General features: G+C 49.0%; 1 protein-coding gene across 2 annotated transcripts in view; it reads left to right on the top strand.

Moving 5' to 3' along the window:
- ASIC2 (acid sensing ion channel subunit 2) overlaps nucleotides 1-25,643 on the top strand; it is a 1,116,666-nt gene that overhangs the window by 812,097 nt on the left and 278,926 nt on the right. The window contains exon 1 of one of the 2 annotated variants that reach the window (XM_027567842.2): nucleotides 17,722-18,435. The exons of the other annotated variant lie outside the window; for it this stretch is intronic. Within the exon in view, the coding sequence (XP_027423643.1) occupies nucleotides 17,722-18,435 (714 nt within the window). Of the gene's footprint in view, nucleotides 1-17,721; nucleotides 18,436-25,643 lie in introns of those variants that run through there. 2 annotated transcript variants of the gene reach the window in all.

Raw genomic sequence — 25,643 nt, 5'->3', positions numbered from 1 at the left:
AGGGGAGACCAGGGCATCTTTAAGGTTAATGATGAGCTCGGGTATATACAAGTCTTAGAGAAACACAAATCCTAGAGATTACCTAGCCCAACTGTGTCGTCTTAAAGATGAAGGACCTATTCTCAGAGAGGAAGAGTGACTTTCCTAAAGCTACAGGATAAATCAGTGGCAGATTTGGGACACAAACACAAAGCTTGTGGTCCTGAGTACCACTGTCATTCCAAGTACCACCTGATTTCCATGAGCATAAATATCATATCTTACCACCACGGACCAGACACACAAATGGATATCACTGGAGTTAAGATATGTCATAGGGTTCAAAACTTCCAGGCTTCAGTGGACAACCATCAAACAATGGTATTGCAATTATAAAGAGTATTAATATTAGAGCAATATAATATACTCTAGTAGTAATATAATATACTCTAATTAGAATAATGTGCCCTAATATGTGAGTATAATACTGTAGTAATATTTATTCTGTTACTCAATTTTGGAAAAACTTTTGATTGATAAAGGCATCATCTTGCTTGACTCCATAGAGTGGGGAGGAGTGATGGTATTCTAGGAACAAAACATCCTTCAGGGAGAGGGATTCTTCACCAATTCTTTATTTAGTGCCTACTGCATGCCAAGTATGTGCTCAACTTTGAAATTACTGTCAAGGATGAAATGTTCCCTAAGATCTCATGGTCTTGTGGGAGAACAGATAGAGGAGCATACATTGGTACTGTGAAGTGATTTGTGTCAGTAGAAGTCACTATGATGGTTTTGAGTGTTGTACTCAAAGGTTGGTTGTGGAGGGTACACTTCGGCTTGTGTGGTCAGTGGTGCCATCTTTTGGGGTAAGGACCAGAGGAGGGAGGAGAGGATGCACTGAGGGGAACAGAGGAGGAAGGGTGATAGTGTTGATGGTGAAGGTGGTGGTGGTGGTAGAGGAGGAGAAGGAGGAAGGTGACGATTTCAGTTTGGGACATTCTACATTCAAACAGCCCCAGAGGCCTCTAAGTTACAGGGATTCTGTCGAGTGAACCAGCTCAGGCTCGCTTCTTATGGGATTTCCTCTCTGCCAGTACTCTAGCTCACAACCCCTCTGCTCCACCATTTACATCCTGCATTTCAAAAACGCATTGAAATATCTAATCCACTGATGTCTCCTCTTTGTCTCTGGAAGCATCCTTTTCTTTTTCTTTTTTTACTATTAATTTGATGGAGCTTACGGAGGTAAAAGATGCATGTCTGCGGACAATCCACCATATTTAACCAGGAGTTTCAAAAGTCAATATCTGAGCAGTAAGATAAGTAAGAAGGAAAAGAAGAAGGGAAGGAGCAGGATGAAGAAGAAGAAAAGAAGGAGGCAATGGTGGAAAGATAACTGAGAGAAGCTCTAAGATGTAGCTGTAAAACCAGGGGGCAGTGGCAATGGAAGATAGTCATGCCACTTCATTATTGCTCATTGCAACGTGGTGAGAATTTGTCAGCCCCAAATCAGTGGGATCCTTTCAACATACAGAGTCAGTGGCTACCACAATGCCAAGCTCCCCCAAGGCTCAATCAGCTCAGACCATGTCTGTTTGATAAAGGACATGGAGTTATCACTGAATGGGTTGACCATTTCTCTGAAGCTACCTACTCAATCTTGTTATTTTTCCTCCTAAAAAGAATGGCTCTTAAATTATGTAGATGATTCACAATGTCTTGGATGTGTAGGTGGCACTGCCTTTCACCAGAAATAGACCAGCTCAACCAAGTTCTTTGGTATCATATAGGTGAATTCTCTCCATGGAATAAAATTGCTCCTTTTATTTCTTCTACCCTCCTATATTCCTTTCTTTTTCCATTCATCATGTATTCATTTGCTCATTCAACAACACAGAATTATTGGATATCTACAGTATGCCAGCTCCTGGGCCAGGCTCCATAACTAGGGTTTGGTTCATGATCATAAGGCTGGTGGGGCTGGCTACAGGCAATTCCAGGAGAGGTGTTAAAATAAGGCAACCCAGCAGGGGATTAGAAATCACAAAGGAAGGGAATTCCAAGATCAAATCCAAATTTGGCAAGAGAAGATGTAGAAGAAAAAGTAAGGATCATAAAGCGGAAAATCCCATGAGCAGGATACACCATACCTACTGTCTAGAACCCAGGCCTCAAATGATGGGAAAGGTCTGCTTCCTTTTGGGGAAGGGGAGGAGACAGATGAAGTAAAGGAACCGTGCATGATTGTTAAGATTTGAGGAAACACCCTCTCATTAAAAGGAAACATACATATAGAGATTTCTTAAATAATAAGTCGAAAGCCACTGAGTCCCTCCTTCTCCAATTAGCTTGATTCTCTATCCCAGCTAAGAAATCCCTCTTATTAAAGCTGAAGTTCCTTTGTTTAAGATTTCCTGTCTTTTTGGTCTCTTTAGCATTTTAAAGGATGTTTGCATCCTTGTTACCTGTCTGACTTCCACTTCATCACCTTGGCACCTGATTAATTGTTACTATTCTCATTAAGGGGTCTCATGTTGATTCTTCTTGCTCTGTGTCTCTCACACATATCCCTTAATTATTCTTTTCCTTGGGAATATTCCTTGGCAAAATTGCTTTCCATTCCTGCCATCACCACCGTGCTGAGGCTCTCATCAATTCAAGCAGAGAGGATTGCAATTGTCTCCCTGTCTCCTCTGCTTCCCACCTCCAATTCCTTCTGCTACCTGTTGAGAAACTAATTTTTTAAAAGCTTCATATTATTTATATTCCCCCACTCAAATTTCCTACAAATGAAACAAAAAACATAATAAAATTCTCCTCATTACCTAAATAATAAAGTACACATACACATACATACGCACAGCCACACATCCCAATGTGTCTTCAAGCCTGCTTTGTGCCTTATCTATGTTTACCCACCTTCACGTATAGAGAATCTTCTCTTCTCAGCCTCTGTTCACAGACCTGAGCTACCAAATATATATGAATGAAGCCCTTAAATAGGCTTCATTTTCTTAATATTTTCTCAATATGTTCCAGGTATTCTTATTTCCTCTGCCTGGAACTCCATCTCTTTTTCCCTCTGTTAGACATTGTAGTAAAATGGAAGGAAGGAATACTTGAAGGGAGTCCCCTGGTTGTGTGACATTGGACAAGTCACTGACTCTCTCTGGGGCACAATTTCCTTTTCTATAAATTAGACCAAGGAGATTGGACCAGTTGATCACTAAAGAGCTTCCAGCTCTCACCTGAAGTGAAGTCCCCCCTGGAATCTCCCTCACCTGCCCTTCCCAAGGTGACTCTCCTTGGTAGGGGCAGTCACACCATGGCTTGGAGAATGAGGGTAGCTGGACTCAGTGTACAACATATCTAGAAACTGCATTTGTGCTACAAGCCTGAAAGCTGTAGCTGACAGATCCATAAAAGGCTCTTCTATTTCAGAAGGCAATGATACAAATTAGAATGTCTGCCTTAGTTACCTCTGTCCAACAAAAGTGCTAGCATTGTATGTGGGCACTAGACTTCCCCAGAACTTACATGCCACACCAGAACATGTGTCTGCAGGCAGGTTTATGTGCTGGCAGTACAACCCAAGCATCAGCCTGGAGATAAAAAAAAGTAAATGAATGGATAACTCCTAGATATATAAGATATTCACAGGATGTTTATATTTTCAGAGTATTTCACATACATCGTGGCACTTGACCTTCACAAGAAGCAAATGAGGAAAGCAAAAGTAAGCAACAAATATTATTGAAGTCTACTATGTGCCAGGCCCAGTTGAGGGTGTATAGGAGACACCGGTGGACAAGCTCAATATCCTTTCCTTCATGGAATTGACATCCTAGCAGAGCAGTATCTATTGCACTGAAATGAATAGGAAAATCCTAAAAGAAGAGTTAACAACCATTGCATGATTATGGGATAAGTGCACTGGCAAAAGTTTGATAGTTAACGATAGCAACTACCACTTATTATTCAACAAATATTTACTGAGTGCTTACTATATGCCAAGTTCTGTGCTAAATGCTTTACATATGTTGTTTCATTTAATCGTTATGCTAACCCTGCAAAGCAGATATTATTATCTCCATTTTTCAAATGAGGAAATTAAGACTCAGAGAGTTTAAGGAAATTTCCCAATTTCCCCTAGCTGGCTTGCATTGGAGTAGAGTGGAGACAATGGTTAGTCTTGTTTGCAGGAGCAGGGGAAAGCTGCAGGGAGGGGAATGTTAAGCAGGGTCTCAAAACTGAGTACATGTTCACCAAGCAAAAAAAAAAAAGTGGGGGGTGGTAGATAGGCCAAGGTGAGAAGGGTTTTATAAGCTAGGCTTTCCCAGAACTTCCTAGAACTTTTTCAAGAACAAAATAGAAAATCTCTATACACCACACTGGGGCAAGTGGACAAGGCTGCCGTCTTGAGCAGCCCGTGAAACTCCTGTTGCCCCAAGCCTGTTCTATAACCCCAAAATACCTGCACTTCCTATACCCCACTGTGTGACACAACACACAGGCTGTGAAGGTCTGCAATAAGCAGCAGGGATTCATTGAAGGATTTTAAGCCTTCTGACAAAATCAGAACGGCAGAGTGGGGATTGGGTTGGAGAGGGAGGAAGTCAGAGGCAAGGGATCCAGTTAAAGCTGTAATGGGAGGGTAAACTGTAAGCTGTAGACCAGGAGGACCCAAACCAAGGTAGTGGCAGTGAGAATGGATCACAGACCATGGGCTTGAAAATGACTGAAGAGGGCAGCATGGACCGCTTTGGGTGATGGATGGAATGTAGTGGGAGTGACGGCTTAGTTGAGGATAATTCCAAGATTTCTAGGTTAAAAAGGGACTTAGAATTCATGACTGAAATGTCACTTCCCATGAGTAAAATTCTGGTTCCAAATTTAAAAGGATATATTGTCAATACTTTACAAAGCAGTGTAGACATTTCACATTTCTCTGTATCAATCGAGTGAATATGCAAAAGGGAAAAACAAACATAGACATGCACACATATACACATACACGACCCTCCAAAAAGAAGTCTGCATTCAGACAGCTAGTACATGAGCTGTATTCGTTGAGATATTCTGATTTCTGACACTCCTTAGTAAGCTGGAATTCTGCTATTCCTATTCCTGTCACCTATTGCACAAGACTTCCAAGTCCTACAGAACAAAACCCTGAAATGTTTCTGATGGAGACATGAGCTTTAGAACTGTTTTTTCAACTAGAATTCGATTTCTCCTTTATTGTTTCTTCCTCCGGGGGGAAAAATGTGGTAAAAACTGGTCTGTCATTGTTTTTAGTTGAAGAAACAGAAAAGAGATAGAAACATTTAAATACCACAAAACTCCATTTTATAGACCAACTAAACACCCACAACATAGCCCAACTGGCAGCAACATAATCAATTTGGAATGGTAAGCCACGTGCCAATCCTTGTTCGGCCATCAAGCAAATGACAACAAGGAAGCTTCTGTTCCATGTGATAGCTGAAACAATGGGCCAATGAGAGAGTAAGACCTTTAACCATACTCTCTCTCCTAAAGACATCAGTCATTTTTCTGAATAAGCCAACATTTCCAACAGTTAAGGATTTATTTTCTCCTTTAAGAGCTACAATTTTTTTAATGGAACCAATTTGGCTAAAACTCCTTCTGAAATATGTGCCAGGCTTTCCTATAGGCCTATACAGATTATACAAAACAAAATGTAATCGTGGTGATGCAAGGCTATCACTTTAAGTTCCAACCATTATTTTGGGCTAAAAGACTCAGGAATATTTGAGATGTGTGGAGTTTGCCCAACATTAAATGGCATCATTTTTTTAGTCTTTTTATCTGTTTTTATAGTTTGTTTTTGTCTGTTCCTTTGTTGTCAGGCTTTGGCTATACATTCAGGCTACTCTTGAATCTCGAGCTTCCTTGTTTCCTTTCATAACATATACTACTTTTATTCTGCTAAGAGCCTGAAAAACATTACCCAAGTGTGTTACCACGATTGTACATGAAGTAAGAGTAAGCAGGCTCCATAAGGGACAAGGGCTCACTCATGCTTCAACCACGTGGTAGTACCTTTAGTGCCTAGAAGACTGTAGAGTATAATGGCAGGAGGGTGGGCATGCCAGGGAAAGACAGGATTTGACTTCAGCAAAACCTGATTTTGACCTCCAGTACTTCACTTGCTATTTCTCAGCCTCATATTCCTCCTTGGCATAAATAGAAATAATAATATCTATGTACTTCACTCAGATTACTGTGGGGATTAAATGAGATAATGTAGGCAAAGTTCCCAGGCCTACCACATTAAGAGTCTCAATTAATTAAGGCTATTATTATTATTATGGATTTTGTGACATGCATTGTGACTGCTCAAACTGCTCAAATGTATTCTTCCTTATCTCCCTCCACTGCCTCTAACCGAGAAATTAGAGTATTATGGATGTTAAGACCAAGCAGAATTCCAACCGTAGTTAAAGATGAAAGCATGATTGTAGTTGGGTGAAATACTCAAGCCCTTCACACTGTTCAGACCCAGCCAGAGTCAAATGCATCAAACCAAGTTGTCCAACCAAGAGTTTAATCACAAGTCAGAGTAAGGTCATTAAGCAGAGACTGGGAACAGATGATGGAGACACAGCAAGCAGAAAGGACACAAGGGAAGCAACAACTCAGAGGCAATCCTCTCCCAAAGACCTCTCCTTTATTGGGGACAGTTTAGCTTCTGAGATAGTTTTTATTAGAGGTCACTATTTGGTCACAGAACACCTATCACTAAGTCATCGCTGGGACTGAGACTAAGGTGGAGGTCCTGGAGGAGCCTGATAATGCAGAGACAGGGGGACCCAGGAGTCAGAAGTCATGAGGACAGTGCCAGATTAGGCAGGACGCAGGATGATTGTAGCCAGCCACATCAGGGTCACCTCTGTGGCTCACTTTCACTGGTGAGTGCCGGGGTGGGGAGGTGAAGTTGACCAAGAGGTCCAGGGCTCCAGTGCCCAAAACCCAGTGATACCACTTCATAGAAAGAGAAAACTTTCTGCTTCCGATATGCCTTCTTTCCAAGCATGGCTCTGGCAGGCTTGCTTGGGTTTAGTTTGTCTAAAATCTATGTAACCTTACCAAAAGAGCCTATCTGTTAGTGAACCCTGTCTGTCCTAGTTCATTTTTCATGTGCAAAGAGATGCTTCCCTCAAGAGGTGATCAGGTGGATGTGTCCTTTGTGCTCAGGTCTCGTTATTCACCACTATTTCATATCGAACTCAACACATTGGCATCCTTGTTCTCGTCTTTTTTTTTTTTTTTAATGACATCATTTTCCAATGACATTGAATCATCATAGTTTGTTTGGCCATTCTCCTTATTGTTGGGCATATGAACTTTTCTTAATTTTGTTTGTTTGGTTTTTTTCCCCCCTCTATCATGAAAATCCTCACTGTGAATACCTTTGTACTTTTTCTTTGCTTTTGGGTTATTTCCTTAGGGAACCCACTAGGGTGTGGGCTTGCCAGATGAAAGGGTATGAACTGTTTCATGGCTCTTATTACACATCAAGCTTATGAACTTGCCTTTATAACTCCAAGCACTTTCAGAAAACTGTTTTGAATCTAATGTTGTATGTTAGTGCTGTAGGCTGCTGAGAAATATTAAGTGAGTAAATTTAGACACTGTTGGTCTAAGGAAATATTGACTAGAAAGGAGAAACCAAAGCTGAGGTCTGGAAGGAAGGAAGGAAGGAAGAAAGGAAGGAAGGAAGGAAGGAAGGAAAGAAGGAAGGGAGGGAGGGAGGGAGGGAGGGAAGGAGGAAAGAAGGAAGGAAGGAAGGAAGGAAGGGAGGGAGGAAGGGAGGGAGGGAGGAAGGAAGGAAGGAGGAAAGAAGGAAGGAAGGAAGGAAGGGAGGGAGGAAGGAAGGGAGGGAGGGAGGAGAGAGGGAAGGGAACAGGCAGATAGACTGAAAACCCATGGTTTGTGAAAGTGAGTTCCTACTTCATGGCCATGTGGTGGCTCTCAGCATGCAAGGTCATTTGGATGTTGAGAGAGGAAATATTTTGTGTGGCCTTCTCTAACTTACTTAGCTTAGCCTGACACTTATACCCATGGTGCTTCCAATCACTAGGCTTGTATAGTTTTAGCTCTGCCCATCACAGAAGCTAGGAAGAGCATACCTCCAGATGCACAGCAAATAATGAGAACCTAGCTTCTGTTTTCACTTCCTTCCTCTCCCCAAAGATTTTTGCAAAATTCTGAATTGTGCTGCCACCCCACTTTGTTTTTTCTCCTTCTAAACTCCCAATTTCCTGCTTTTCTAATAATTACCAACACATTAGATTCAGACCTAGGTTGGAATCCTGGCTCTGCACTGTGCGACCCTAGGCAAGTGATTTCACCTCTCTGAGCTTCATTTTCTTCATCTGGAAAATGAGGCTTAATCCAGTGCCTGATATCTAGCTCAGTGAATGGTTGCGTTACGTGATTATGGCTGTTATGGTGGCTTAAGGTGTGCTTAAGCCAGCAACAGAGAGAATGGGGTTGGAAAGAAAATGTTTTTATGTCCCCATCCATAAAGTGGGAATAATATTATATTACCCACCTGGGAGAGTTGTCATGAAGAATCATTACATGGTGCACATAATAGTATGTGGTAGGTACTCTGTGCTATTTTCCTATCCTCTCCTCCCCCATCTTCCCCTCTCCTCCCCTCCCCTTCCCTACCTTTATCCTACCTTCCCTGTCCTGCCATTCTCTTCCTGTCTTCTGTTTAGATAATCACACAGATCCACATGGCTGCCAAAGAATGTCCTTTCTGCTCCTCTGATGGGTAGACAGGCAAGATAAACTAGGCGTAGAGAAACCCAAGGTAGTGGTTTGGCCAGATCATTTATAAGGGAAAGTGAGTAAACACACCGCTAGTGGCTGAGACAGGGGAAAGCTGTGGCTAGGAGGAAAAGCAGCCTGGACGGAGGCTTTTGACAAATCAACCTAGCCTTAAATCTGAGTCACTGCAGAGGGTCTTCCTATAAGACAGATTCAGAGCTGGCTACTTAGTGCTCCCTGAAGGAGAGGTGAGAGCCAGGGTAGGATTAAGTCATGACCAAGAACAGTTAAGGAGATAGTCAAGGAATTGTGAGTAATATGCCTAATTGTACCTGGGGTTTTATATTTCATTAAATCCTATTTTAACTGCATGCCTTTCATAATATGAGCGGATGGTAACTACTGGAGAAGATTATTATGCTTAACAATTTTAATGAGAGTTTTGTTATGTGTATGGGAGGGGAAATTGGGTAGAAAAGTGTGCAAAGCTCCATTGCTCTGCTAACTTCATGGCCAGTGTTACAAGCAAGGCCCAGTTATTCAAGCCTAAACCCAGAATAAGCCAATGATAAGTAAATGAAGCTACAGGAAGGAGACTGATTATTTTGGTGGCCTGAGCTTAGAAAGTAAATGCCACACGCCAACAAGACACCACTGGGAACACAAAAACCCACGTCAGGAGGAGGATGTGGATGTGGACATCATGAGTGTCATGGATCAGAGCATCCTCCACATGGGGCTGTCCTAGCATGGCCTCTGGTCTCAGATCCTGTCTCCAAGATTCATCCCTAGAGGTAAAGTCAAAATGTTCTCCGTGAGGTGGGGTGAGAATGTGAAAACAAATGGAGAAATAAAGTGGAAAACTGGGAAAGTGGATGGTGAGAACCCCAGACTAATTTAGGGGAAATCCTCCTCTGGACCCTCTCAGTACACTGTGCTCATCTCTGGCATAGCATTTATCATGCTTTTAAAATTATCTATTTTTTACCCATGTCATTCACTAGACTGTAAGCTGAGGTAGAGACCAATGTGAATAGACATCACATTCCCAGTGCCAAAGACAGCGCCTGACATGCTCTGGGTGCCTAATAAATACCTGTACGGTTATCACTTTCAGCTAATTACAACCAACTTAATTAAGACCTTGTACTCTAGAGCCCAAATTCCTAGGTTTCAGTCTAGCCACTGTCTGGACAAGTTACTTATTCAATCTTTGCCTTGGTTTCCTCTATGTAGAAGAGCTGTACTGGTGGTACATATCTCATAGGGTTGTTGTGAGGATTATGTGAGTTAGCACATGTTCATTGAGCACTGTGCCTCACACATAGCACTCCACCAATGTCAGCTATCAAATATCACCATCACCACCATCATCGCCATTGACATCGCCATCATCATCACCACCATCATCATCACTACTGTCATCATCACCAACACCACCACCACATCATCACCATCATCATCATTACCATCACCACCATCATCATCATCACCAACACCAACACCATCATCACTGCCATCATCACGATCACCATCATCATCATCACCACCATCATCATCATCACCACCATCATCATCATCACCAGCATCATCACTACTGTCATCATCACCAACACCACCACCACATCGTCACCATCATCATCATCACCATCACCACCACCATCATCATCACCAACACCACCACCATCATCACCATCATCATCTCCAACATCAGATCAACTCCCTAGTGAACAGGGGCAAGCTGTTGAACTCTGTACATCAATTTCTTCTCCTAAGTTTAGCTACATGGTCATTAAGATCATGAGGCACTTACACCCTGTGGTTCTCTCTGTGGGTTTGTTTTACCCACTCTATATATTCATCACAGAAAATTCTGAATCCCAAACTGGTTTTCTCTTCCACCCAGTACATGTTTGGATCACCTCCCAAAACCAACCAGAGCTGTATGCTCAGGGCACTCAATGTGTGTGTGTGTTTTATAATTAGTCTAAGTAAAATATACACCTTGTAATACTCTTCAGAGGCAAATGGAAATATCTTTGCATTACCTGCTGTTTGAGATGATCTCCACAAGAGCTTCCATCCACCAGTGTATCTAGCAAAGAGTTAATGAAAAATCTGATAATAAAATGGCAAGCTCTGTGTACCGCCCTGTCAATAGGACCCTCTGTCCTTGTTGGATGGGAGAGCAGGACGATGTGAAATGAGAAGTTGAAGAAAATAACAGAAGTTGGAATGAGGTGTCAGAGGAAGGCAACCATAAAATAACTGAAAATACAGGGGGAAAGTATGAAGAACATGGACTACAATTACTCTAGTAAATGGTATTCACAGAAGGCAACCATTTGTGTAAGAAAAAGGGACATATGGAGGCTAAACACACATGTGTATATTCACGAAGTACCTCTAATAGATTATACAACAAATGGATGGCCTTAGTTGCCTCCAGGGAGGAAAAATAGGTGGCTGGGGGAGGGGAAATGGTAGAGGGATTTTATACTGGAGTCTTTATTTTTTTGTCCTTTTAGAACCATGTGAGTACATTACTGATTTCAAAATGGATTTTTAAAAAGTTATTTCCTAGGGTGAGCAAAGAGTGAACTGGAAGTTGGAATTTGGATTCTGGTTCTGCATTTTTCAGTAGCAATCTGTATGATTTATAGCAAGCCTCTCCCCTCTCTGGACCTCAGCTTCCTCCCCTGGGAGCGAAGGGGTTAAATTGGATTCACTATCCAGCTCCCAGCTCTCAGGATTTGCCATTCAATGTGGGGCACTGGGCTTCAGCAGAGCTCCCTCCAGCCCTGCAGAGCATGAGCCTATAGGCCCTCTACTCTGGACGTGTCCTTCCAGCCCCTGATCTTTCTCTGATGGTTGTGGGCCATCATGCCCCCTGAAATTTAGTGCTGGTGAAGGATGGGCAGTTGAGAGTTTGAATTCTAGTGAAATGAGGATGGCCAAAAGGGCAAGACAGATAGATAGATAGATAGATAATAGATAGATAGATGATAGATAGATAGATAGACAGATATCTGGTGAGTCTAAGAGAAAGCTCAGAAAAAGAGAGAACTAGAAGTCAAGTATAATACAAGAAGGTTGTGCACTGAGTGGGAAAAACAGTGGACATGCTGAAGCATGGGGAAAGGTAATATGGACCAGCCACTCCAATGCCAGCCCCATGGTGGAGGGCGGGAGGGGTGGGAGGGAAAAGTGATTGGGTAATGGGCTAAGACCCTGGTGAAGAAGTCCCCCTTGCTCTTTTCACCAGTGCAGGAATCCCTATCACGACCACTGAACATTTGCTCAGGTCCTGTGACACTGTAGCCACATCTATGACGGCCACCACAGAGGCCACCAGTAGCATGAACTAAGGAGGTATCAGATAGGACCAGTAGGTTTCAGGCAGAGGTCCAGAGAATAGAAAGGGGAAAGGAAAAAAAAAAAAAAAAGAAGAAGAAGAAGGTGTAAGGAGAGGGAGGCAGAGTGACAGAGAGCCAAGGTCAGTACAGAGATGGAAAAAGAAAGAGAAAAACAGATTTGGGTGCACAGGCAGACCCGCAAAAGCCCACCTGCCCCATAAGATCAGTGAACTCTAGTACTAAAGGTCGTATTGATTCATTACCGTGAGCAGTGGAGTCCTAAAAGAAAGCACACTTGGCATTCTAAGCAGGGCCACCAAGAACCTATCGTTACGGTCCCCTCTCCCCACCCACCATGTCCAGTACATCTCAGAGGTAAGAGGGCAAATAAGAACCCACAGCCATCAGAAGGAAGACTAGGGCCTGGAAGGACCAAGTCCAGAGTAAAGGGCTCTGCAGGGCTCAGTGGTCACATTTTAAGGATGTCGACCTCCAAGATCCCACTTCAAGGGCAGCAAGTATGGGAGAAACCATCGTAGGAACTGGTGACATTTTGCCCGAGAAGAAAAGACTTACCTTGAAGAATTTGCTAGGAAGGTCGACTGCTGGAACCCCTTTCAGCATCGATGTACCCTGCTTCTGTAAAGTATTTTGAAGGGTTCACATGTGCAAGAAAGATCAAACTTAGTTGTATGGGTCTCCAGAGATAAATTAGGGGAAATGGGAGAAATGAACAAAACGACAGATTCCATGCCGATGAAAGGAAGAAGCTTCAGACACTGCCAGATGTTCCAGAATAGAACTGGTTACCGGTGGACTATTCCAGAAGGCATGTGTAGGAGGGATTCCTGTAGCAGGTAGGGAGCAAGGCTGGGTGGCCCCTCAGACACTTTCCAATGCCGGGCCCCTGAGTAGCAGGGATTAAGGGTAAAAAGGAACATTTGGGGGGCCCCGAGAAGCCTCATCAAGCCAGCAAGTGTCAGCTCCAAAAATTGGATTATAAAAACAGAAAAATCACATCTGCTTAAATTGACCTCCCCTCACAACAAACTCGTTTGATGCAAGAAAGAGTTTATAATTAGTGGGGGTAGTCACATACCAGAAGGTGGGCTGGCCGGCCGGGAAGTGGGCCTTGCTGTCACCGCATGCAAACATCACACAGAAGAAAAGGCCAGGATGCCAGATGTGGAGCAACAGCTGTTTTAGAGATAAACAAGAAAAGAGCGATTTTCTTGAAAGCTTATTATTGGGAAATCACAATGCTAAATTCTAGTTTCTTGGTGGGGAGGTTATGTGGGTCAGCTCATGCATTGCCTCACAAATCTGTTTTTCTGGCCAAGTGAGGCTTCTAGGACAGGAAAGCAAATTCACACGGTAAGGGGTAGGGTTTAAGAGCACGGGGACTGGAGTCAGACTGCCTGGATTCAGGGGCTGTGTGGCTTAGGGTGAGTAGCTCAACCTCTCTGTGGTTAGGATTCCTCTTCTCTGAAGTACCAAAAATAATAGTATTTACCTCATGCAATTATTTTGAGCATTGAACGCTTAGAACCCTTGTATTTAGTGTAAGTAACTTAAAACAGGCCCTAGCGCTTAGGAAGTTCTATATTTATTTTATTGTATGTTTATTATTATTTATCATTATACTTTTGGGAGAAGCATGGTGGAAAGGGAAAATCTTGGACTTTGGAATGAGTTAGAGCTGAGTTCAATTCCTGCTCTCTGAGCCCTTGGTTCACAAATGTAAAAAGAGGACCAAAAATTCCTCCCTTGCAAGGTTGGAGTGAGGAACTAAATACGTTTGCATGCCCAGTTCAATGCCTGGCATACAGAAGTATTCAAGAAATCCTAGGTCCTTTCCCTTCCCCCTGTCTCAGTGTGTTTCGTCAATGTGCCAGACACTGTGCTAAGAGGTAGGGACACAAACATGAATCAGGTGTAGTCCCTATCCTCAAAGGGTTCGTGTCCAGAAGGAAAGCCTGGACACACACAGTAATAAGGTACTGCTGCAAGGGCCATGAGGGGTCCAGTTTCCTGGGAGGTGATGCTTGGGTGGGGCTTGAAGAAAGAGTAGACTTTGCCGAGCTGGTCAAAGTATTGGTCCGGGAGGGCGTGGGCGTAGAGAACTCACTATGTATGTGTGCCACAGAGAGAGCCATCGATCCTTGCATAGGGTCGCTAGCCATCCCTGTGTCTGCCTTGGGATTTCTGTGCCAAAACCCCGGGAGCCTCTGCAGGATACCCCTCCTCTCTGGAAAAACAACCAATCTGGACAATTAACAGGAAAACCCAAGGCACAGAAGACACTTAGGCAACCAACAACAGCAGGTGTACATTTAAAGAGGGAAATTGCCAGGAAAGAAATGGCCCCCAGCAGCTGAACATATCAGAAACATAGAACACCCTAAAGGTTTCTATAAGACAGAGCTCCATGCCAGCCCAGAGTTAGGACTCTGGAAGATGTTATGTGCTTGTCCTGGCCGCTTCTTTAACAACTGCACTGAGCTCACAAGGTCTCCCCACCTTAGCGGGGATGTGCATCTCTGTGGCAACCCGCAGGACCGCTAGGACCACGCTGGAAGCACCGGTGTGTGAGCCTCTGGTAGAAGCCTCACAAAACTGGCAGATTCAGAGCCTTCCCCCCAAAGCCAGCAACAGACAGCTCCAAGGAACCGAATCCAAAATAAAAAAACCCACCTCACCAGCTTTTTCCGCTGGTGAATACGGGTGTGTGTGCGCGCGCGTGTGTGTGTGTGTGTGTGTGTGTGGTGTGTGTGCGGGGGTGAGTGAAGAGGAGTGGGGCTCAGACGTCCTCTTCTCCAGAGACCAGATGCAGGGAGCTGCCTGCTGACAGGATGCCCTCCAGGTCAGCGAGGAGGGAAAGCCCAGACAGTACCACTCAGATACTCGAGGCTCACTCAACAGATCTGTGCAGCACTGCTAATAGTCATCACAAAGTAGGTGAAATTCCTCTCCAGGCCCAGCCCCCCGAAATCCCCCCTACTTCACTGAGTGCCCCCCCCCCACCTTTGGGATCCTTTCACACCATCTCTACCCTGCCCCACAAGCCCCATCAAAGTCCACTCTCTGGAAAATGTCTGGAAAACTCCTTTATCCCACGGAGTGATGGGGCTGAATGAAGTGTCACCTCTCCCATTGAGGCCTCAGGGGGTCAATCTGAGGCCTGGGTGGAGACCCGCTGTGCACCCCACATAGCAGGCAGCAGCAGAAGCAGGATTCCAGCCCTGCCCTCAAGGCGCCTGGCCCAGAGAGTGCAAACTGTAAGGCCATGGGGTGCAGTAGAAAGAGCCAGGGCTTTGGGGACTTGTGTGCAGAATCGCAATCCGCCACTTGCAGGTTGTATGACCTTGGCCACGTACTTGGCCTCCCTAGTCTCACCTGTGAAATGGAGCTAGCAGAATACCATGTGCTTCATCCATCCTCCCAAACACACCGAAGTGGAATATTGCAAAGGCTAAAGAAAAACTCCCCAAAGTGCCCGCGGGTTAGTGGGAGCCCCTGAACCTGCCCAGGAGGGAAGGGCGACATTATCAGCCCTCACACTGTAGGATTCCAGGTGTGAGAATGGCAGAGATGGAGCCTCCTGTCCTAGGAAGTCACACTCCCCTCTCCTGCCCTCTGGGGACAGCTGTGCCGGCTGACCGCTCCAGGGCGCAGCGGCAGACCCCTCCAGCCCAGTGCTGGGGGCACACCTGGGAAGCTCCTAAGAGGCAGAGCCCACCTGGCCAGAGGCCCAGTCACCCCGCCCAGCACCTCAACACACATACTACACACCACACACCCAGACACACACGCAAAACACACCAACCACACACCACATCCAGGAACCCTGCTATGCAACTGCACACCAACACGCCCATTCAGACCCACCACCAAGTGCACACATACGCACGCACACGGAACACACACACCATCTCAGGCACCGTTTTCCACACACATCACACCCACTCAGGTAGCCACAGTACAGCCTCTGCAAATAAGCTCACATGCACGAGATACACAGAAATATCCGTTCACACATACACACTTACAGCCTACTCACACTCAGCGCGTGACAGCCCCACACACACACTTGTTCACGTGCCCACAATACACAGCGTCTCACTCTCTGTACAGCCCATCTCCCAGTCTGAAGTGTTCTCACACTTACTACACATGGTCCCGCAACGGTTCTACCCCACAGCTCTCCCACAAGCCCGCACACCCGGGCACATCTGTGCAGTGCCTCCCCCACCCGGCGGCCGACTCCAGCAAGACGCTTCCCCACTCGGTGTGCAGCGGCCACAGTGGCCAGGAATTAAAATGCAGCGAGGAGGAGCCGGGCGCGTCAGCACCGCGTCTCCAGGAGCGCACAGCGCTCGCCGCCGCCGCCCCGCCCGCCCGGAGCCCTGGGGCCAGCGAGCTGAGGAGCAGGTGCTCGAAGCCCAGCCGCGCCAGCGTCGCGCGGCCGCTGCCCAAGTTCGCCCGGGGCCCGCGGAGGGCCGGGCAACCGGGAGAGGAGCGCAGCCGGCGCCGCCGCCGCCGCCGTGGGCTTGCAGTCTTGAGAGAAGGACGCTCGGAGCAGCGAGTCCGGGTCACCCCGCCGAGAGGTGCAGCCGGGGCTCCGCAGTCCCCAGCTCCTGGCGCCGCCGGGGCGGGGAGAAGAACAGGCAGGGGGACAGCGAGGCCGGGCTTTTTTGGAGACTCGAGACACCCCGGAGAGTCGAGGGGAGAAGCGACACTTTCCTCTGGCCAGCAGCCCGGAAGGGGCCCAGCAGCAAGCAGCTTCCCTCAGGACGCCCCGAGAAGCCCCCAGCCCGGGGCGAGAGCGGGCGCGTCGCACGCAGGGCTCGGGCGCGGGACTTAGGGGAGCCTTCAAGGGTCTCGGCCGAGCGCAGCCCCAGGAGCTGTGAACGGATCTCGCAGGGAAGGGGAAGAGCGCAGCAGCGGGCTGAGCGACCCCTCGCCCCGGTACACACCCACCCCACCCGCGGCGCCCGAGCCGCGGTGAGCCTCTGGGGGCGCTCGTTCCCTGGCGCCTTCCCTCCCGGGTCCCAGCACCGCTGGGCTACGGGCTGGGCTGGCGGGGCCCTTGGGGATGTCCACATCAGGCATGGTGGCCGAGTGGCTGCTCTCCCCGGACCAGCGTAAAAGCTGGGGTTAGGCGGAGCAGGGGGGACTCGGCGCAGGGTCCCCCGAGGTCCAAGACGAAGGGAGGCGGGCGCAGCGCCCGGGCACCGGAGAGGCGGCGCCCGGTGGGGCCCCTCTAGAGGTAGTGGCCGGGCCAAGCACTCTGCAGGAGGACTAGGGGCCCGGAGAGCCCGGGAGGCGCTCGGGAGAGGCCAGGGCCGGGGGCTGCGGGGCCGAAGCAGCGCTCAGTCCCGGGCGGGCGCCCGCGGAGGCGGCGGCGGCGGCGCCGGGCGGGCATGCCGCGCCACCGGAGCTCCTTTCGGGCGCACGCTTCCCTGGCGCGGGCTGCGCGCGGCGGCCGCTGCTGCTGCTTCCACTGCTGCTGCGGACTCCCATGGCGGCTCCGCCCGGCCGGGGCCGCCGCCGCTGCCGCCAGCCGCGGGCTGAATGAATGAGCCGGAGCGGCGGAGCCCGGCTGCCCGCGGCCGCGCTCACCGGCCCGGGACGCTTCCTCATGGCCCGCGAGGAGCCGGCGCCCGCGGCGGTGGCGGCGGCCGGGCAGCCCGGGGGCGACAGGGGCGGCGAGCGCGAGCGGGCGCTGCAGGGGCCGGGGGGCGCCCGCAGGGGGCGGCCGTCGCTGAGCCGCGCTAAACTGCACGGGCTGCGGCACATGTGCGCCGGGCGCACGGCGGCGGGCGGCTCCTTCCAGAGGCGGGCGCTGTGGGTGCTGGCCTTCTGCACGTCCCTCGGCTTGCTGCTGTCCTGGTCCTCGAACCGCCTGCTCTACTGGCTCAGCTTCCCGTCGCACACGCGCGTGCACCGCGAGTGGAGTCGCCAGCTGCCCTTCCCCGCCGTCACCGTGTGCAACAACAACCCTCTGCGCTTCCCGCGCCTCTCCAAGGGGGACCTCTACTACGCCGGCCACTGGCTCGGGCTACTGCTGCCCAACCGCACCGCACGCCCGCTGGTCAGCGAGCTGCTGCGGGGCGATGAGCCGCGCCGCCAGTGGTTCCGCAAGCTGGCCGACTTCCGCCTCTTCCTGCCGCCGCGCCACTTCGAGGGCATCAGCGCCGCCTTCATGGACCGCCTGGGCCACCAGCTCGAGGACATGCTGCTCTCCTGCAAGTACCGCGGCGAGCTCTGCGGCCCGCACAACTTCTCCTCCGTGAGTTGCCCTCCGCGCGAACCCGCTCCCTGCGCTCCCCCCACGCTCCGGAGTCAGTAGGCCCTCCCCGCCCCCCCAGGGTAGGACACCAGGCCGCTTGCTGGTGAGGTGACATCATTCCAGGATGCCAAGGCGGACCCCACTCTTAGGTCCCCTGAGCCTTGTCCTCCAGATCGTGGGAAGTTGGCCACAACTGTAGGAGGAGTGACCTTGCTCACCCGTCCCGGCCTCTCCCCTTCCAATGTCGGCCCCCAGATCCTCGGCTCTGCTCTTCATGGTCCCCTCTGTGAATGCTAGCCCTCTTTGTCCCGGACCTCACCCCCTGGTGCGCAGGACTGCCCTGTGTCTGGGGTGAAGGGATGGGACAAGAGAGAAGCACGTCTTACTTGGGGGTTTGTTGTCCTCGGGGAAACCCACAGGAAGCTCTTCAAAAAGGGACCATCAGCAGAATCGCACTGCTCTAAGCAGCTTATGCCTGAGTTCCAAAACACTTGGAATCTAGGGAGACTTTGGAGGAAACGCCCAGAATATGAACCAACACTGAAACTGTAGCTGGTTAGGTGGGGAACTCGGCAGCCCCTTCTGCTGCCTTTTAAAAGCTCTTTCTTAAGCATCCAGGGGAATTGAGCAGTGGTGGGCATCCGTGGGGTCCTTGACTGAACGAGGTGAGTGTGGGTCCTGGGCTAGAGGAGACAGCCCCCTGCGGTGGGGAAAGCAGCCTCAGAGAGATACTGATGCGAACAGCAGGGGCCAGGAGAAGCTGTGCTGGGGGGGGAGGGGGGCGGGTAGGGGGTTGTAAACCATTTGCTGTGCTGGTTCCCCCATGCCGTGGGTCTGGATAATGCAGCTGTCAGACAGAAGGTATCTGCTTCGTGTAGTCTGCCTTGGAGGAGTTCTGGTGCCAAGCCCCAGCGTGGCACCAGCCTGTCCAGTCCTTCGTGTGTAAACACCCCTTAGGTGGGTTTGGGTTTTCCACTAGTGCGGGGAAGGTGGGCTGTGTGTTTATTTGTCATGATCTGATGATTTTAGCAGCCCTTTTGCCTTGCTCCTGACCGTCTTGTATCTGACAAAGCTTCTCCTGTGGTGGTAAAGAGATGCTACCGTTCCAACAGGTGTTTGCCCGGATGCCTGTCAGGCCAGGCCTCTGATTGGCTAATTGGGCTCGTCCTTGTCTAGGATGGTGACCCTGGTTTCAGTCTTGCTCTCTTTGCGTTGCTTTATGTAGAAAAGCCCTGATTTAGCCATTCCCCAAACATCCCTTGTTTTCTGGGCTTTTCAGCCCGCCTCAGAGGAATCCCTACCTAGTGGCGCCCCTGTCTGCTTCAGCAAGCCGATGCTGCTAATGTGTGCTTCTAAGTGACTCCTTTCAGAAGTCAAACACAATGCTGAGTTCTACAAAGATGAAGGAATGAGCTTAGCAATGCCTTGTTTATTGTTTGGCTGACCACTACCTAGCAGCCCCTAAAGTCGGACTGAAGTTCAATGTTATATTCAACTATCAGCAACCCCTGGCTTCAGCTTCAAGTTGTGCAACATGGCCCACCAAATAGAATCATGCACATCCAATGATGGTTCTACAAGTGTGCAGAATTGCATGCTAGCAGCCAGTATTCACTTTTGGACATTCCCACAACCCTGCGTTAGGGAGGAGTTTTATTCCCATTTTACAGATGAGGAAAATGAGGCTCCACAAAGCTGTCCAAAGCTCAGCGCCAGTAAGTTGAAAGTCTAGCTTTGCAAACCATCAGATGTGTCACACAGAAGCTACACGTAGCCTCCCTCTCTGAGCCGGGGCCTCTCTTCTATTAGAAGATCCCTGCGTAGGACCATTGCCCTCCACCACCCCTACCAGCTCCCATCCCTTCTCAGAGCATGGCTGGGAGAGTGGCAAGTGGAGCCACCCCAGGGGGTGCAGGTAGTCATAACCTTGGCCACATGATAAGGGGGCCTGACCCACCTGTGCCTGCAAGCATACGGCACCTTCAGGAGCCACCTGGGGAGACCTCAGTCTCCCCAACAGAGGTGGCCATGAGTTGAAGCAACCAGGCCCCTTCCCACTGGGGCACACCCTTCTCTCACTTGCCTGTACCCTGCCTTCCTTCATCTGAAGAGCTTGCAGGCACACCCTCCGCCCCAAGCAAACCAAATACCTCCATTCCCCAAGTATGTGTCCCTGGAGACTCTAGTGACCCCTGGTGGCTTTCTATCATGACCCTGCCCTGGGACTTTCCAGCCCCTTAACATTTTTGCTGTAGTTTTTTTCAAGGATCTCAGAATTAAAAGCTTGCACCCCTTTCTCTGTGGAAGCCAGAAGCTCTTCCAGGAGAGCATCAAATACAGGGCAGGCCCATCAGGAGTATTTTCCTCTATCTATGCCACCCTGAGTCAGATCTTTGTTGTCTTTGGTGGAGTGGCACTCTAGGGTAGCGGGTAAGAACAGGAACCTCACGCTGCATGGATGGTTCAAATCCTGAGACTACCACTTACTGTGTGCCCTCCGCACAAGTGGCTTAGCCTCTCTGTTCTTTAGTTTCCTACTCCATCTAGTGGAGGTAACAAATACACCATATTTGTTGTGTGTAGATGGATAGACGGATGGATAGATAGATAGATAGATAGATAGACAGATAGATAGATAGACAGACAGATAGACAGATGTGCATATGCATATATATAAAGAGGGTGGAACTCTTAAAACTGTGTAGGCCTTTAAATGACATTTGCCTCCTAACTGGTCTGTTGGCCTCCAGCTCAGCGCTCCTTCCCCTCGACATCCATCCCCTGCACTACAGCCAGAGCAGTCTTTCCAAAGTTCCGCTCAAAGCGTATCATCCCACCTCTTAAAACCCCTTAAAATCCCAGGCTGTCCTTAGGCTCTGCACCTGCACCCTGCCTTGCCTTTTGCCCCACCCTCTCTGGTACCACATACTTAAGCTCTGCAAACAGCTTGCGACAGCTGGACGACTGCTCCCCAAGGCTCTCTGCCTTGCTGTCTGCTTCCTCTGAGGCTGTCAGTGCTCCTGGTGCTCTCCCCCCCCCCACCCACCCCCACACACACTGCTCTGTCTGCCTCAGGATACTACTCATCTTTCAGCATCCAGCCCTGGGGGTTCTTCTGCTTTGGAGCCTGTCCTGACTGCCCCACCTCTCCTCCTCTCATCACCAAGCAACTGATGCCTTCCTCCTTTCTACCCCTCTACCACCCCATTTAGGTGTCAGTCCTCACACCTACTGGTCTGTGTCTGTCCCTCCCTCCAGAGTCACGTCTGATTTCCCCAACCTCTCCAGCACCCGGCACGGAGGCTGACACATAAGTGTTGAGGAAAGGCCTGGGGAATGAATCCCTTCACCGGGTACCCCCAAGACTTCTTGTTGTCCTGGAAGACCCGCACGGAGACGCTTGGCTTAATTTCTCCAGGGAACACCAGTGGAATGCATTTCTAATAAGGAAATGCCCAGGCAGTTTCTGGGCATTTATTCCTTTTTGGGTTAGAAGCGGGGAGTGGAGAGCAGGGTGCCTTCCCAGATACCTATGCTTCTCAAGCCCTAAGAGACCAGTGCAACAGGTGAAGAATGGGGTCTCAGGGGAAGCCTTTGGAGGGATGGGCCAGCTGTCCCCCAAAGTCTCCTTCCACCTAGCTAGTCTCGCGTCTGGAAATAAACGTGGCAGGGGAGAGAAGAGTATTGTGAAGAGGTGTGTGTGTCTGTTGGGTTTTATTCTCCAGATCCATTAGGGTGTGTTTACTTGCAGCTCCTCTGTTTATTACAGCTGTGCAAGGGTTAATCACTCAGCTGCCAGTCAAAGCAGCTCCGAACATGGGCTTCCGAAGGCCCATGTTGTTTCCCCGGTCCCAGCTGTGGACCTCGGGGCTCCGCACACTCTGGCCCTCTGGGGTTGTCCTGGGGGTGGAGGGAAGCAGACTTCCCAGTAAGGGGCAGGACACAGAACCGTGAGGCTGAGCTATCTGGGACTGGGGCCTCCAGAGAGGGGCCGAGGGGTTGGGAACAGGGGCTGACAGAGGCCGATCAGAGTCTGCTGCAAGAACAAGGAGCAGTGACCCTCTCTGGGGGGAGGCATGCACGGTTCAGGGGAAGGTGTCAGGCAGACCTAGCGTAGGCCTTTGGCTCTGCCCCTTTCTAAGCTGTGCACCTCGGGCAGGCGCCCCACTCTCGCGCCTCGGGGAATAATGCCTGCCTCACACTGCTGGGACGAAGACATGTGTACAGAAGCTTGCCCGCACCTGCACATCAGCAGGTGCTCAATATAGGGGAGCAACTGTATAATTTGGATAAAGAGATTGGCACAGTCCTCGTATCTGGGGGTAGCAATTATTAATTACCCTCAATATAACTATCCTATCTTATCATGACCATTTACCTGAGTGGGGATAGGCTCGTTTCCTGGTTCATTCATTCAATCAACCAGTGTCTATTGAATGTCAACTCTATGTCAAACTCTGTACTAGCTGCTGGGGATATAAAACTAAATAATTAATTATTAATATGAATATTAATTATGGTTGAGGAATGAGACCTGTGAACAGATGCCAGTACAGAGTGCAGAGGTGAGATGTGGGCTTAGAGGAGTACCCAGGTGAGACTGGGGACCTCCGATGGCTTCCTGGAGGAGGTGACATGTCAACTGAGTCTTGAAGGATGAGTAGGAGTTCCAAGGTAGAGAAGGAGGGAGAGGGGGACAGCATGTACAAACGTGTGAAACGACAGCATGTGAAACGATGAGATTGAACACATGCTTCTAGGCCCTGCGAGTGGTTCGGGGTATCTGGAGGGAGGGGCCGGAGGCGAAGAGGAAGAAGAGAGCAGAGGTGTGATAACGCAGTGCTGTGATGGATGCCTGGTGGCCCAACTATGCTTTTAAACTTTGTAGCAAATCTCGGACTTCTTTCACTTCTGGCTGTTAGACCATGGAGGGTCCCCTCTATGTCATCCGTGTCCCACACCCACTCCTTGCTCCATCAGGGCCACTCCTCCCTGCACTCTTTCTCACCCCCTTTTGCCGGGGTCAACCTTGAGTCCAGATTTTGGACTAGTCATATGTACCAAAAACCAAGGAAAGAGCACTTGGTTTCATCACATTTTGTCACAGCGAGCAAGCTGCTCCGAGTCAGCAACAGAAAACAAGAAATCATTTTAGCAACATATTGTTTAAAATCAGCAAATTCGGTTGAGATGGTGCTAGGCCAGGCAGTCCAGTAGTTGTGAGGATGGATGGCTTGAGGGAGGCAAGAAAGATACTTCTGCCTTTAGAGAAAGAGGAGTAAATGAGCTAATACATGTAAAGTGCTTAGAACAGTTTCTGGCACCAAGTAAAGGACTCAATAAATGTGAGCTATTTCCTTTATTATTACTTGCAGTGAGCGATCCGAGTGAAAGACGAAGGCAAATGGCATTGGGCAGCTGTGATACGCCAGGCCCGGGCTGGGCACACTGCTTGCCACCTCCGTTCTTGCAATAACCTTAAAAGGTTGTGTGATCATTCGCATTTTACAGATGGGCAACTGCAGCTCAGGGCAAGACTGTAGTCTGCCCGGAGTCACAGAACTGGCAGGTGACAAAGATGGAATTTGAACCCAAGTCCTTACGACCACAAAGGCGCATGCAGCTGGATGCACAGCTGTATCATTGGATGGAGAAGGAGCAGCGTGGGTGGGACGTGGGGGTGCGCAGGGAAGACCAAGCCAGCCTCAGCACTGTCCTGACCAGCCATGTGACTTTGGCCTCAGGATCCCTCTATGAAATGAGGGCATGGGCCAAATGACCAAAGGGACTTAGCTGAGAAGTTCTCCGTCCAAGGGAGCAGTCAGGGGAAAATACGGCTTAACCACTGCAGATGGCCCAGGCTTTTCAGCCGAACATCTCTTTTCTTTGCAGAGCTGAAACAGTGATTAAGGGGGAAATGTACAAGTTATTGAAGTGCTGGAGACAGGATGGTGATTAAATAGACATTTATACAAGGAACATGAAAAGAACTCTTACCAGTGATTTTACTTCGGGGAAATTAGTTTAGGGAATCAAATGTAAACTCTGCTCAGGTCTACAGATAACCAAATTGACCAACGTCAGGCTGATTCTGACAGTGGTTGTTTGGGGGCTACTGTGGCCAGTCGTGAACGCATCAGTCAGATGTCTGCCCAGTTGAGAAGGGCTGGAGGAGTAACCAGACCGTTTGGTTTATACGTCCATTGCTTTGATTCTCCTAAGTGGTTTGCTTGGCTCAGCCACTCAGAGATTCAACCAACCAACGCCCATCGAGTGCCTACTGTATGCCAAGCAGTGGGCCACAAAGATGACAATAAATTTACTCTGTTTCTGGTAAATAGGGCTGCAAGGGTCAGTGTGCTTCATCAGGGTGATGGGGGCCTGAAAGGAGCTACCCCTCACACAGGGAGGGGACCGGGCATGTGACAGCCCAGGATTTGGATTGGGCACCTGTCATGTAAATATTCGTGTCAATTTCACTGGACTCGAATGGTTGTAATGGAACCCATTCTACAGATGAGAAAACTGAGGCTTGGGAAGGCACAAAGTCAGTGCTGGAGGGCAGCAGAGCCAGGATTCAAACAAAGGTCTGTCCAGCCCCAAAGCTGATACTCTTCTTTTCTATGGCCCCATTCCGCCAACACTCAGAGATGCCAGTAAGAACCAGCCCTTCTAGAGAGAGTATCCTTCACCACCTTTCAAACCTTAGCTGGAAGTTTCTTTCACTATAAATTGGTGTGGGCCCCCAAAGTCATCCTGGGTCCCGAGGCCTGCAACCAGGAGCAGGGACGGCTGTGTATCCTCCTACTCTATCAGCCACACAGGGAGATCAGGAGTTGCGAAAAGTCTTCCTTTGGCCACAATCCAAACTAAACTAGGATTTTCATTCTTTCAAGGACACTGGTAACTTGTAGTCCTGGCTAACGAAATGTTGCCAAACTGAGCTCCAGCTCAGACCTGCACTCACAAAGAGATGGCTCACCCGTCATTGGAACAGGACTTGTTGGTAAAGCAAACAGAGGCCGCTAACGCACTGGGGAAGTTTGTTCTCCGGAGTCTGTCAGATATCTCCCCTGACACCACTGTTTATACTATTAATTTGCCTAGTAAATTGTTTCCTCTGGTTCCACACACACTCATTGAGCTCCTGCTCTCGGCCGGGCACCTTTACGTTCATTAGTTTATCTCGGCCCAACAACAGACTGGAG

The sequence above is a fragment of the Zalophus californianus genome, chromosome 16, assembly GCF_009762305.2.
Source record: "Zalophus californianus isolate mZalCal1 chromosome 16, mZalCal1.pri.v2, whole genome shotgun sequence".
NCBI classification, from domain to species: domain Eukaryota; kingdom Metazoa; phylum Chordata; class Mammalia; order Carnivora; family Otariidae; genus Zalophus; species Zalophus californianus.
The sequence above is the reverse complement of the archived record's forward strand: the minus strand, read 5'-3'. Positions and strand labels throughout refer to the sequence as shown.